Here is a 14,367-nt window from a genome sequence, read left to right on the forward strand (position 1 = left end):
GGAGGGATGGGGGGGGACGAGGCGTGGAAAGCTGCCCTCCCTCCGGCTCCCGCAGCGCCGGGAACAATGGCCACGGGCTCCGTGGGGACAATGCCCGGCGGAGCCGAGCTGCTTGGGTTGCAGGACACGTCCACCACCGCCTCGGCCACCCCGGGCCCCGGCCCCCCGCGCCCCCGGGGCCCGCGCCCCCCGCTCCCCCGGGGCTGTGGGAAAACGCGTGGCCGCGCTCGGCGGGGAGACGAGGGTGGGGGGGCTCGCCAAACTTGGGGAAAAGTGTGCGGGGGTCTCCCCGCGTCCCCCGCCGCCGCTCTGGGGTCCCCGCGGAGCCTCCGCTCCCCGCGGCCGCGGCTCAACAGGTCGGTACCGGCGGCGCGGCCGGCCGTTCCCAGCCCCCCTCCCCTCGTTATCGCCGTTGTCCCAGGGCAGCCCCCGCGCCCGAGCGGCGGCATGTGCGAGGCAAACAGAGCGCGATTGTTCCGAGCCTGGGAACGCGCGGAGGGGGCGCGGGGGCCGCCGCCCGCCGCCCCCGCCCGGCCCCCGCTCAGACGCGATTGTGATGGAAATCCGCCTTTCCCCGCACGCTGTTGAACTTGATGTTGACTCCTTTTCTTTGGAGTTTCACATCTCCTCGCTCGCTTGTTTTGTGGGAAAATTTTCTCCCGAGCTTCGGTGTGAAATTAATTAATCGGGGCCTCTAGATGGCAATGGGACACAAAAGGGGACGGCCCGGGGAAACTCCGGCAAACTCACAAAAGCCACCCCCGGGGTTTATAGCCCCGGGGCCGCTCGGACCGACTGCCCTGCCCTGCCCGGTGCCCGAGGTAAGGGGCTGCCGGAGCGAAGTTTCGGTGTGTGCAGCTATTTTTTTAAAAATTATTTGTAATTTTGCGGGGGAAGGATTTGGGGTTAAAAAAAAAAAAAAGAAAGAAAGAAAAGAAAAAAAAAAGAGAGCAGGGGGAATGAGGCGTGGGGGGCACTGCGCGGGGTTGGGGTGTTGTGTGGGTATCCCCTTCCACCCCTGCGTTGGTGCGAGCTTGTAAAAATAACCAAAAAAAAAAAAAAAAAAAAAAGGAAAAAAAAAAGAACACAAGGGAAAAAAAAAAAAATCCCCATGCAAAAAGCCGGGGTTGAATTCGGCATTTCTGGCGAAAGGAAGAAAAAAATAATTAATTCTTTTGGTTTATTGCTATTTTTCCCCTTAAAAAAAAAAAAAAAGTATCTGGGGGTTTCTTCTGTGCCCGAGCGGGCACGGCGGGGAATTCCACGCCGTTGTTGCCCGAGCTGGGGAATCTCCGCCGCGCACAGGGAAGAACCATTGAGCTCCCAGTTTGGACTGGGAATGGTTTTCGATTCCCAGTCCCCTTCCCTCGCTCGCAGTTTCGGCGGTGCCGCGCGTCTGCGTTCTCCGGCGGGGGGGAGAAATGGAAAATCAGATTTTCCTCGGAAGCACTTGGCAGGGCAGGATGTGATGGCTTCGAGGCGCATCAATCTTTTGCAAAGCGTTCGGGGCTTCGGGGGAATATTTTCGCCAAAATTTAGGCCAAAAATACGAGCGTCAAACGCCATCCCGCTCTTTGTTGCCTCGACACCTTTGGGTGACAGCGGCTGCGGGAAGAAAATCATTAAAATCTGTTCAATCTTTAGTTTTCCCCCACATCGATATTTTCAGCTGGGCAGGAATTCGGGGGGATTTGGCCGGGGGTTTGGGGACCCCTTTTCCTTGGGATGGCTCCCCCGCCTCTCCCGCGCTGGTGGAACCGAGCTGCGAAGCGACGCGGAGGGAAACGAGTCGTTGTATTTTAAATGCAAATAATTCCCAGCGACGTTGGAGCCAAACGAGCGGGGTGAGGGAGGGAGGGGGGGGGTAAAATTAGAGAAAAGAAAAAATCGGGGCGGGAAAAAAAAAAAAAAATAAGAAAGAAAAAAAGACGAGGGGGAAATAAATAAATCTCGGTGGGAGAAAAAGCGGGGTGGGAAATAAACAGCAGAAAAATCCACTTTGGAAGGGAGCCGGGCCGGGCGGGAGGGCGGCTGCGGTGCCCGGGGGGCAGCGGGGGTGCCCGGGCAGGAGCTGCCGGTACAGACGGACACCAGCCGGACAGATGGACAGGCACCGGGGCCGGGGCTGCCCAAATTCGGGCTGTCCCGGCCGTCCCCGGCAGCAGAGGCCGCGTCCCAGCGCGGCCCTGGGCGGGCCCCACGCCGCGCGTGGAGGGCAGCGCTGCGGGGCACCCACGCCGCGCCCGCCGGTAAAGCGGCACCGGCGGACCGGGCAGGGGCTGCAGCGCCGCCCGGCCCGGCCCCGCCGCCGGCCCCGCCGGGAAAGTTGCTCCAAGTTGGAGCGGTGGCGGCGGCTCCTCCTGACGCGACGTTTCTCTCTTTCCTCTCCTCAGGTGGGCACGGCCGGGCACCGGACACCGGGCGGTGGGACACCGGAGGGAACCGCGGCCGTGCCCCGGCTCCTCCCCGGCGGCAGCCCCGGGACGCGGCCGGGAGCACCGGAGGGATGCGTGGCAGGTGCGGGACCCGCGGTCGGTGGCGTTACCGGGAACCGTGGCAACTTCCCGGGCCGGCGGCATCGCTCGCTGCGGCGGGACGGGGCCCCGCGGCCGGCCGGGCTCCGGTGCTCCGGTGCTCCGGGGGGAAGCGGGGCCCCCGCGCCGAGCCCCGGCCGCGCTGCCTCCCGCCGAGGCGGCCGCCGGTTCCTGCGGCGAGCGCCGTGCTCGCACCGGAGCCCAACATGGCGCTGGAGTGACGGTATTTCATCCACGCCGCTGTCGGCGAGGGCAGAGCGGGGCACCGGCGGCGCCGCGGCCTGCCCGGCGCCCGCAGCCGCCGGGGAACCGGCTACCGGCGGGCGGCCACTCGGTAAGTGCCGTGAGGAGCGGGCCCGGGCGGCCCCCGCGCAGCCCCCGGCGCGGACACGCGTGGGGCGGCCGCTCCCCCGGTGCCGCCGGTGCCAGGCTCCCCCCGCGCCTGGCGGGCGGGCGAGCCGCGGGCACCGGGCACCGGCGGCCGGCGGGGGCGAACCGGGCCGCCGCGGCCCTCCCGGGCCCTGCGCGGTGCCAGCGGAACCGGGCGGTGAGAGCGGCACCGGCGGCCCCTCCCGGAGCCGGGCCCGAGCGGCTCCCGGGGCGGCGGCGAAGCTCCGCCGGTGCCGTTCGTTCCCTCGGCGGGGCCGCGCTCGGTGCTGGGGTTTTCCCTTCGGGCGAACGGGAGCCAGCCGCGGGCAGCGGGACCCACCGGCGCGGCGGGGCGCGGCGGGCACCGGGCGGCGTGGACGGCAGCGGGGCCGGGCCCGCCGGGCCCGCCGGCGGCCAGGGCGGAATTTCGGAGCCCCGGTTCGGAGGTAACGGCGGCGGCTCGGCCCACGCGTGGCGCGGAGCGTGGGGAGGATGGCGGGCAGCAGCCCCGGGGCTCTGCGGGGGCACGAGCCGCCAGTCGGGCACCGCGCTGCCACCGGCTCCCCGCGGGGACGGTACCGGTAATCATTGATAGCCGGATTAATGATCATCAATTAGCGGCGGCTCGGGGAGAGGAGGACGGAGGCGGCACGACCCCGCACGGCCCCGGGGCGCGGCGCGGCCGCCGTTCAGCACCACGGAGAGCGGCGGCGCCGGTGCCCGGTCCCCGGTGCCCGGTGGCGGCGGGAGGAGGCTCCGTTCGCTCCCCGCGGTGCTGCGGCCGCCGCTCGCAGTTTGGGGGGCTCCGGCCAAGGGCTGGCCAGCCCTAGGGGTGCCCGGTGCGGGCAGAGAGCCCCGTTACTCCCGGGGAGCCGCCGGTGCTGGCGGGTTGGCATTTCCGCAGGCGCCGCCGTTCCTTCCAGCAGGATATTCCCCATATTCCATATATTGTGTATATTGTGTATATTGTGTATATTGTGTATATTCTATATATTCTATGCATTCTCTCGCTACAGGGGTGGGTATGTAGAAGGCCGGGGCCGGGCAGCGGGGCCGGCTCGGATCCGTGCCTCCCTCCCGAAATCCGAGCTCCAGGAACGGGAGCCGGGCCCCGCCGCCCAGCCCGCCCCGCTGCTCCCGTTGCCCGTGGCCGGGGCACCGGGCCGGGGCCGTGCCGGGGCCGCCCGTTGGTTTCGTTTTCCGCCGTTTCACCGGAGCCTGGTGCCATGAGGCGTCCCCGGGAGGGATGCGGGGCCCGCGGGTCCAAGGCCAGGCCGGGGGAACCGGAGGAGACTGGGGACAACCGGGGGGACATCCGGGCGTCCTGCGTGGCTGCGGGTTCGTGTGCGAGGCCGTGCGGGCACCGGGACGAGCGTGCCCAGCGGCGGCAGCGATGCACCGGGGCTGGCGCGGGCGCTGCGGGCGCTCCGGTGTGCCCGGGCACCGCGGCGTGGTCGGTGCCCGCCGCGATCGCGGCTGCTCCCCGCGCTGCGCTGCCGGTGGGCGCCGGGGAAAGGCCCCGGTGCCCCCGCGCCGGCCGGTGCTGCCCCGGGGCCGCCGGGAGAGCGGAGCGGGGCCCCGCACCGGGCAGCGCCGGCGGGGACCGGCCCCGGGCGGCCGCACGGGGGGGACGTGGAGCCGGAGCTCGGCCCCGCGCCCCGGGCCCTGCCCCGCCGCCCTCCGAGCCGCGGCCGCTCCCGGGCCAGGGGGGCTTCTCCGCGGCCGACGGGCGCGGCCGAGGCCGGTGGGCTCCGTTACACCGGGGCTAAGGGGTGGCTCGAGCCCCGCTTGGCTCCTGAGCATCTTCCAAATTCCCCCTTTGCAAGCGGCTCCCGTGAGCGCCGCCCCGACGGGAGCGACCGGCCCGGCCGCCCCCCGGCCCCGCGGCCGCTGCTCCTCCCCGGGAGCGGGGCTTTAACCCCGGCCCGGCCCCGGGGGGCGGCTCCGGCGGCGCCCTGCCCGAGCGGGGTTACCCCCGGGGCACCGCCGCCTCCCGACGGGGCGGGCCGGCGGCGGCGGCGGCGGCGGGGGGCGGCCCGGGCCGAGCAGACGGAGCGGCCCCCGGGGACGGCGGCGGCCGTGGCGAATGGCGCAGCCCCTCCCGGGGGGGTGACCCCTGCCCCGGCCTGTCCCGGCCCCGCCGCTCGGGCTTTGTCCCCGCCGGCCGCCCGGTCCCTCCTCCCGCCCTCCCCCGCCCTCCGGCCGGCCCCGCGCCGCCGACTCTGCCTCAACTTTAGAGGCACGTCCCGGAGGCGCCGGGCAGCGGGAGAGGCACCGGCACCGGCACCGGCACCGGCACCGGCACCGGCACCGAGTGACCCATCCCATCCCGATCCCATCCCGATCCCGTCCCCGTCCCCGTCCCCGGGCCGAGCCTCCGCCGCTCCCCGCCAGCCCGGGAAGGATGCGGTGACCCGGAGCCGGCGGTGACCCGGAGCCGACGGCGACCGCGGGCAGCAGCGGCCCCAGCGGGATGAGCAGGTACCCCCGCCCCGGGAGCGCTCCCCGGGACCCTCCCGGGACTCTCCCGTTCCTCTCCCCGGCTCCCGCTGGGCACCGGAGCAGCGGCTCCGCCGTTCGAGCGGCCGCACGGCCGGAGCGGCCCGGGACCGGCCCCCGCCGCTGCCCGGGGCCGCTGCCCGCAGCCTCCCGGCCGGGCCGCAGGGTCCCGGTGGGAACGGGGCCGTCCCGGTGAGCCCCGGGAAATCCCCGCAGACCGGGAGGTGCGGGGTCCTGCCGGGTGCGCAGGGCCGGCAGCCGGGGGCGGGGGTGGGAGGAAGGGGAGGAAGAGGAGGAAGCGCGCGGGGACCCCCGGGGGCCCTTTCGGGCTGGGCCCGTCCGTGCCCAAATCGCTTTCCTGACTCAGCGGTTCCGTGCCGGGAATCCCGGGAATTCTCCGCTGGGCTCCGGGCTGGGGGCGAAGCTGGGCTGGCAAGGACGCGGCTCCCTGGGCCTGTGTGTGGGGCTGGAGCCTGGGGGTCAGCCGTGCCATCCTCTGTGCCATCCCTACCCGTGCCATCCTCTGTGCCATCCCTACCCGTGCCATCCTCTGTGCCACCCCCGTGCCATCCCTACCCGTGCCATCCCCCGTGCCACCCCCCGTGCCATCCTCTGTGCCATCCCTCCCCGTGCCATCCCCCGTGCCATTCCTACCCGTGCCATCTCTACCCGTGCCACCCCCCGTGCCACCCCATGCCATCCCTACCCGTGCCACCCCCCGTGCCATCTCCCCATGCCATCCCCCGTGCCATCCCTTGTGCCATCCCTACTCATGCCATCCCCGTGCCATCCCCGTGCCATCCCCCATGCCATCCCCCGTGCCATCCCCCGTGCCATCCCCGTGCCATCCCCGTGCCATCCCTACTCATGCCATCCCCGTGCCATCCCTACCCGTGCCATCCCCGTGCCATCCCCGTGCCATCCCCCATGCCATCCCTACCTGTGCCATCCCCGTGCCATCCCCGTGCCATCCCCGTGCCATCCCTACCTGTGCCATCCCCGTGCCATCCCGCAGGCCGCAGGGGCTGCGCTGGGCTGAGCCCGCTTTGGGGTCCGGCTCCTTCTGGGGGCAGCGATGCCACCCTGGGGCTCTGGGCTGGGCACCGGGGCCGCGGTGTCACCGTGCCACTCTCCGGGGCACCGGGGCCGCCCGTGCCGTGCCACACTCTGAGGCACCGGGAGCCACGGTGTCACTGTGCTGCTCTCCGGGGCACCGGGGCCGCGGTGTCACCGTGCCACTCTCCGGGGCACCGGGGCCGCCCGTGCCATGCCACACTCCGGGGCACCGGGACTGCGGTGTCACCGTGCCACACTCCGGGCCACCGGGGCCGCGGTGTCACCGTGCTGCTCTCCAGGGCACCGGGGCCGCGGTGTCACCGTGCTGCTCTCCGGGGCACCGGGGCCGCGGTGTCACCGTGCTGCTCTCCGGGGCACCGGGGCCGCGGTGTCACCGTGCCATACTCCGGGCCACCGGGAGCCGCCCGTGCCGTGCCACACTCCGGGCCACCGGGGCCACGGTGTCACCGTGCCATGTCACACTCCGGGGCACCGGGAGCCACGGTGTCACCGTGCTGCTCTCCGGGGCACCGGGACCGCCCGTGCCATGCCACACTCCGGGGCACCGGGGCCGCCCGTGCCGTGCCACTCTCCGGGGCACCGGGGCCGCCCGTGCCGTGCCACACTCCGGGGCACCGGAGCCACGGTGTCACCGTGCCACACTCCGGGGCACCGGGGCCGCGGTGTCACCGTGCCGTGCCGCTCTCCGGGGCACCGGGGCCGCCCGTGCCACCCCGGGGCTCCCGCGGCACAGCGCCCGGTGGCCGGGGCCGCGCTGGCCGCAGACCGGGGGGGGATTTTCTCTTTGGTTATCTAGCTGTATGAGTGTACGAGATCTCATAAAGCTAGAGAACCGAATGTAAAATCCCTCCCGCCACCCTCGGGCCCGCCGCCCGCCGGGCACCCGAGCCGCCGGCCCCGGGCACGGCACCGGAGCCCAATTTCTCCTTTGCTGCCTTTGTACCGAGGCCCGGAGCTGCTGCTGTGCCTGGCTGATGTTTCTCTGCCAACCTCCAACCCCGGCTCTTTTATTTGATTAATTTTTCCTCTTTTTTTTTTTCCTTTTTAATTTTTTCTTGTTTTTATTTTTTTTTCCGCCGCCGTGGTTTTAATTTCCACCCCGACAATTAACGCTGGAGACAAATGCAAGGGGGCCAGTTCCGAAATAACCCCCCGAGAAACGCTGTTTATAACCAAGTGGAAGGAAAGTTGCTTAAATATATTACCGCGTGCAAATTTTAATTTAGCACGAGCCCCGTTCCCGAGGCCGATTTATCTGCCGGGGGAGGGAGATAAATCATTGCCGCTCGTCGCTCCCTCCGCTCTGCCGAGACACCGGAGCTTTGTCCTGCCGAGGGCCGGGAGCGCCCCGGGGCTGGGGAGGCTCCTCCCGGTGCGGAGCCTTTCCAGGGGTGTTCTGGGGTGCACCCCGATATCCCGGCAGTCCCAGGAGGGAATTCCCGGGATTTGTTTTGGGGTGCACCCCGATATCCCGGCAGTCCCAGGAGGGAATTCCCAGGATTTCTTTTGGGGTGCACCCCGATATCCCGGCAATCCCAGGAGGGAATTCCCAGGGTTTGTTTTGGGGTGCAGCCCCGTTATCCCGGCAACCCCAGGAGGGAATTGCCGGGGCTGTTCTGGGGGGCACCCCGATATCCTGCCAATCCCAGGAGGGAATTCCCGGGTTTGTTTTGGGGTGCTCCATCCCTGGATCCATCCCTGGGATCCATCCCTGGGCTCCATCCCTGGGCTCCATCCCTGGATCCATCCCTGGGATCCATCCCTGGATCCATCCCCGGTTCCTGAGCTTCATCCCTGTGCTCCATCCCTGGATCCATCCCTGGATCCATCCCTGGGATCCATCCCTGGATCCATCCCCGGTTCCTGGGCTCCATCCCTGGATCCATCCCTGGGATCCATCCCTGGATCCATCCCTGGGCTCCATCCCTGGATCCATCCCCGGGTTCCTGTGCTCCATCCCTGGATCCATCCCTGGGCTCCATCCCTGGATCCATCCCCGGGTTCCTGGGCTCCATCCCTGGATCCATCCCTGGATCCATCCCTGGGATCCATCCCTGGATCCATCCTGGGCTCCATCCCTGGATCCATCCCTGGATCCATCCCTGGGTTCCTGGGCTCCATCCCTGTGCTCCATCCCTGGATCCATCCCTGGGATCCATCCCTGGATCCATCCCCGGGTTCCTGGGCTCCATCCCTGGATCCATTCCTGGGATCCATCCTGGGCTCCATCCCTGGGCTCCATCCCTGGGATCCATCCCTGGATCCATCCCTGGGCTCCATCCCTGGGATCCATCCCGGGTTCCTGGGATCCATCCCTGGGATCCATCCCTGGGATCCATCCCTGGATCCATCCCTGGGCTCCATCCCTGGATCCATCCCGGGTTCCTGGGATCCATCCCTGGGATCCATCCCTGGGATCCATCCCTGGATCCATCCCTGGGCTCCATCCCTGGATCCATCCCCGGTTCCTGAGCTTCATCCCTGGGATCCATCCCTGGGCTCCATCCCTGGATCCATCCCTGGATCCATCCCTGGATCCATCCCTGGGATCCATCCCTGGGATCCATCCCTGGATCCATCCCCGGTTCCTGGGCTCCATCCCTGGATCCATCCCTGAGCTCCATCCCTGAGCTCCATCCCTGGATCCATCCCTGGATCCATCCCCGGTTCCTGGGCTCCATCCCTGGGATCCATCCTGGCACCGACCCTGCACCCAGCCCACCCTGGGCTCGCCCACTTTGGGGCCTTTTTTGGGGCAGGCCGCAGCTGGGGTGCGTTTGTGCTGTGGGATCGAGCAGGGACACCCCAAAATTTGCTGCGGGATGAGGGGGAGCAGCTCCCGGTCCCCCCGGGGGCTCCGCAGGCATCGCGGAGGCGCAGCCCGCGATCCCACGGGAAATGTGCCCTGTGCCAGGGCTGGTGCCACCCCGGCTGGGCACCGGGATCCTTCCCCGTCCCCTCAGCTCCTCCCAAGGGCTGTGGGAGCAGCTTTTCCCCGCGGCTCCCGTGTGAGCTGGGCAGAGAATTCCCGAATTTCCCGAGCTGGAAGGAGCCTCTGGGGACAGCGGGGACGGGCAGGACGGTGCCCAGAGGTGGCAGTGCCACAGCGGGAGGGACACACCGCGCCCAGCGGGGCTGGGGACCCATCCCACCCTCACCTCCAACACTCCCCATCCCAAAAAAACCCCAAACGCGCCCCCAGATCCCAGCTGGGAGCAGCTCGGGGCGGGATCTGCTCCAGGAACCTTCTCCTCCCTCCCGGCTGCTTCGGCAGGATTCCGAAATCGGCTCCACTTGGAGGATTTCTCTGCTCAATCCCATTAATTTTCTGGGGTTCGTTAAAGCAAACTTGGTCTCGTAGCAACGGGATTTATTGCAGGGAAGCAGCCAAGGCAGGGTGTGCAACCTTTCAGCTGGCTTCCAGGCCTCCGGGCCTTCGCCTTGCCCTTCTTAATTTTTTATTTTTTTTTCCTCCAGAGAAGTTTTTAATTTTCAGGTTTTTTATTCCCCGCGGGAATAGTTCAGATTTTTCTCTCCAAAAAAAAAAAAAAAAAAAAAAAAGGGAAATATTGGGGGGGGGTGTGGGAATCGCCGTGGTTTTGTGGGTTTTTTGCGGTTTTGTGGTTTTTTGTGGCTTTGTGGTTTTGTGGTGTTTGTGCGCAGGGATGGAGCCGGTGTGGGATTTGGGATAAACTGGGAATCTCCATCCTTGGGCAGAGATGGATTTGGGATAAACTGGGAATCTCCATCCTTGGGCAGAGATGGATTTGGGATAAACTGGGAATCTCCATCCTTGGGCTCCTGCTCAGCCTGGCTGGGGACAGGATCTGGGCTTGGGGACACTCAGGACGTGGCTTTGGGGCGGCTGCGCTGTGTAAACCCTGTAAACCCAAACCCAAACCTAAATAAACCCAAATCCAAACCCAAATCCAAACCCAAATCCAAACCCAAACCCAAATCCAAACCCAAATCCAAACCTAAATCAAACCCAAATTCAAATCCAAACCCAAATCCAAACCCAAATCCAAACCCAAACCCAAATCCAAACCCAAACCCAAACCTAAATAAACCCAAATCCAAATCCAAACCCAAATCCAAACCCAAATCCAAACCTAAATCAAACCCAAATTCAAATCCAAACCCAAATCCAAATCCAAACCCAAATCCAAACCTAAATCAAACCCACATCCAAACCGAAACCCAAATCCAAATCCAAACCCAAATCCAAACCCAGATCCAAACCCAAATCCAAATCCAAACCTAAGTCAAACTGAAATTCAAACCCAAACCCAACCCCAACCCATCCCATTTCCATGGGATATTTCCATGGGATCCCCATGGGATTTCTGCTGTATTTCCATGGGATATTTCCTTGGGATCTCCATGGGATTTCTGTCGTATTTCCATGGGATCTCCATGGGATCTCCATGGGATATTTCCATGGGATCTCCATGGGATTTCCATGGGATATTTCCATGGGATCTCCATGGGATTTCCATGGGATTTCCATGGGATTTCCATGGGATTTCCATGGGGTTTCCATGGGATTTCCATGGGATTTCCATGGGGTTTCCATGTGATTTCCATGGGATTTCCATGGGGTTTCCATGGGGTTTCCATGGGATATTTCCTTGGGATCTCCATGGGGTGCCCATGGCTGAAATGTGCAGTGACGGGGTTTTTGGGGAGCCCATGGCTGCGGTGGGGAGGGCCCACACGTGTGCACACCAACCTTGCACACCCACGCACGCCACCCTTGCACACGTGTGTGACCCCGGCCTTGCACACACATGTAACCCCAGCCTTGCACATGTGTGTGACCCCAGCCTTGCACACGTGTACCCCCCAGCCTTTCACATGTGCGTATCCCACATGTGTGCCCCCCACCCTTGCACAAGTGTTCACCCCATCTTTGCACACACTCGTGTGCCCCCCATCCTTGCACACACACATCCCCCCCACCCTTGCACACACACATCCCCCCCATCCTTGCACACTCGTGTCCCCATCCTTGCATGCTTGTGCCCCCCACCCTCACTCACTCGTGGCCCCCATCCTTGCACACTCGTGCCCCCCACCCTTGCACACACTCCTGCCCCCACCCTCGCACACACATGCCCCCCACCCTTGCACACTCCTGACCCACCCTTGCACACGCGTGCCCCACCCTTGCACACGCGTGTGCCCGCGCCGCCGGGGCCGTTTCCCGCGGACAATGCGCCGCGGTTTGAAGCGATTGCTGTGAATGGCGCTTTTTCTTTTTTTTTTTTTTTTCGTTTGAATTTTTCCCCCCTTTTTTTCTTTTATTTTTTTTTTTTTCCCCGTCTCTCAGGGCCTGAAAAGACGGCGGGGAAGGAGGGAGGGGAGAGCAGGGAGGGGAGGGAGGGGAGCCCCTCCATTAGCTCAGTGCAGCGGCGAGAACAGCTGTGAAAAGAGCCGGGGCCTTTTTCCCACGGCCGGGGCCGCGGGGCGAGGCCCGGAGCCCCCCGCGGGGTCACATCCCGCCGCCCCCGGCCGCACACGCAGCCCGGGCCCGCTGCTCGCCCCGCCGCCGCTTCTCCGCCGCTCTCCGCCACCGAATCCTGCCGCCCTCCCTCCCCCGGCGCCTCCGACCCTCCCCGTGCCACCCCAGCGCGCTCTGGGGCTGGTTTTGGTTTTCTTGGGGTTTTTGGATGTTGTTGTTTCCTCGGCCATCCCCGCCCCTGACCGACAAGGTCAAGACGAGCTGGCCGCGCCGTGGCCGCGCTCCGGGCGGCAGCTGCGGCGCCGCCGCGGCTCCGGGAATGCGCCGGGGCGCAGCTGGGACCGGCCGGGGGTCGCGACTCGGCTGCGGCGCAGGGCTGGGGGCGCCGGGCGGGGGGACGGAGATTGCCGCCCCTGGGGGATGGTGAGGTGCGGGGGATGGAGATTTCCCCTTTTCGGGGATGTAGGGATGGGGGGGATGGAGATTTCCCCTTTTCAGGGATGTAGGGATGGGGGGAGATGGAGATTTCCACTTTTTGGGGATGTAGGGATGGGGGGAGATGGAGATTTCCCCTTTTCAGGGATGTAGGGATGGGGGGAGATGGAGATTTCCCCTTTTCAGGGATGTAGGGATGGGGGGGATGGAGATTTCCCCTTCTGGGGGATGTAGGGATGGGGATTTCCACGTAGGGATGGGGGGAATGGAGATTTCCCCTTTCGGGGATGTAGGGATGGGGGGGGAATGGAGATTTCCACTTTTTGGGGGATGTAGGGATGGGGCAGATGGAGATTTCCCCTTTTGGGGGATGTAGGGATGGGGGGAGATGGAGATTTCCACTTTTTGGGGACGTAGGGATGGGAGGAGATGGAGATTTCCCCTTTTCAGGGATGATGAGATAGGGGGGATGGAAATTTCCCCTTTTCAGGGATGATGAGATAGGTGGGATGGAAATTTCCCCTTTTCAGGGATGATGAGATAGGTGGGATGGAAATTTCCCCTTTTGGGAGATGATGAAGTGGCGGCGATGGAGATTTCCCCTTTTGGGGGATGCTGGACACGAGGGAGATGGAGATTTCCCATTTTGGGGGGGTGCTGGGATGGCAGAGATGGAAATTTCCCCTTTTGGGGGATGATGGGATGAGGACAGATGGAAATTTCCCCCTCTCAGGGGTGCTGGGATGAGGGGAAATGGGAATTCTGGAGATTTTCCCCGGCCCTGTGCCGGCTGTGAGCATCCTTGGGGTGTGGCTGATGGATTTGGGGCCGGGTGGAGCTGGGGGGCTCTGCTGGGATCAGCCCTGCCTGGTTTGTGGGGTTCAGGCCCTAAATGAGGAGTTTTGGGGTGGTTTTGGTGCTGCCAGCGGGGTTCAGCCCCTAAATGAGGAGTTTTGGGGTGGTTTTGGTGCTGCCAGTGGGGTTCAGGCCCTAAATCACAGCCTGATAAATCGATTCCCACTCAGCCCAAGGAATTCCCTCCTCAGCTCCTGGGGTTTGGGAAGGCTGAGGGGGCAAATCCCAGGAGGATCCTGGAGTGGGCATGGCTGGGATGGGGCTGGGACACACCTGGGCACAGCCAGGACAGGGGTGACGTGTCTGAGGGACACGTGTCCTGCTGGGGATGGCCAGGGTTTGTGGGTTTGTGGGGTTTGTGGGATTTGTGGGATTTGTGGGGTTTGTGGGGTTTGTGGGGTTTGTGGGGTTTGTGGGGTTTGTGGGGTTTGTGACTCAGAGATCTGTGGGGATGGCCCGGATTTGTGGGGTTTGTGGGGTTTGTTTCTCAGAGATCCGTGGGGATGGCCCGGATTTGTGGGTTCATGGCTCAGACATCCATGGTTCCTCCCCAAAAATGGGTTCCTCCCCAAAATGGGTTCCTCTCCCCAAGTCCCCCCGGGCTGTCCCCTCCCCAGCCCGGCCCGGCCCAGCTCCTTCACCCCCAACCCCAAACCCGGATCTGTCGGGAACCTCCCAGGGCCACCCCACCCCTGATGGGCCCGAGGAGCCTCTGCTGGGCAGGACCTTCCTCGTCATCCTCATCCTCCTCATCCTCCTCATCCTCCGCATCCTCCTCATCCTCCTCATCCTCCTCATCATCCTCATCCTCCTCGTCCTCCTCATCCTCCTCATGCTCCACGAGGATTCAGCACCCACAAATCTCTGAGTGCCAGGGCTGCTCGGGGCTCCTCATCCTGCTGCTCCCCAAGCTGCTCCTCCTCTCCTCCTTCCCTCCTTCCCTCCTTTCCTCTTTTCCTCCTTCCCTCCTTCCCTCCTTCCCTCCTTCCCTCCTTCCCTCTTTCCCTCCTTCCCTCTTTCCCTCTTTTCCTCCTTCCCTCCTTCCCTCTTTCCCTCCTTCCCTCTTTTCCTCCTTCCTTCCCTCCTTCCCTCCTCTCCTCCTTCCCTCCTTCCTTCCTTCCCTCTTTCCCTCCT

The 14,367-nt window shown here is 65.1% G+C and overlaps 1 protein-coding gene across 1 annotated transcript in view; it reads left to right on the top strand.

Annotated features, from left to right (window-relative positions):
* Positions 1 to 692: 692 nt before the first annotated feature.
* LOC144247597 (uncharacterized) overlaps positions 693 to 14,367 on the top strand; it is a 28,949-nt gene continuing 15,274 nt past the window's right edge. Inside the window, exons 1-2 of the mRNA XM_085562317.1 lie at positions 693 to 821; positions 2,394 to 2,517. Of these exons, the coding sequence (XP_085418443.1) occupies positions 2,507 to 2,517 (11 nt within the window). The 5' untranslated portion in view covers positions 693 to 821; positions 2,394 to 2,506. The remainder of the gene's footprint in view (positions 822 to 2,393; positions 2,518 to 14,367) is intronic.

Source organism: Lonchura striata, chromosome 28 (assembly GCF_050655825.1).
Source record: "Lonchura striata isolate lonStrDom1 chromosome 28, ASM5065582v1, whole genome shotgun sequence".
In the NCBI taxonomy this organism is placed as follows: domain Eukaryota; kingdom Metazoa; phylum Chordata; class Aves; order Passeriformes; family Estrildidae; genus Lonchura; species Lonchura striata.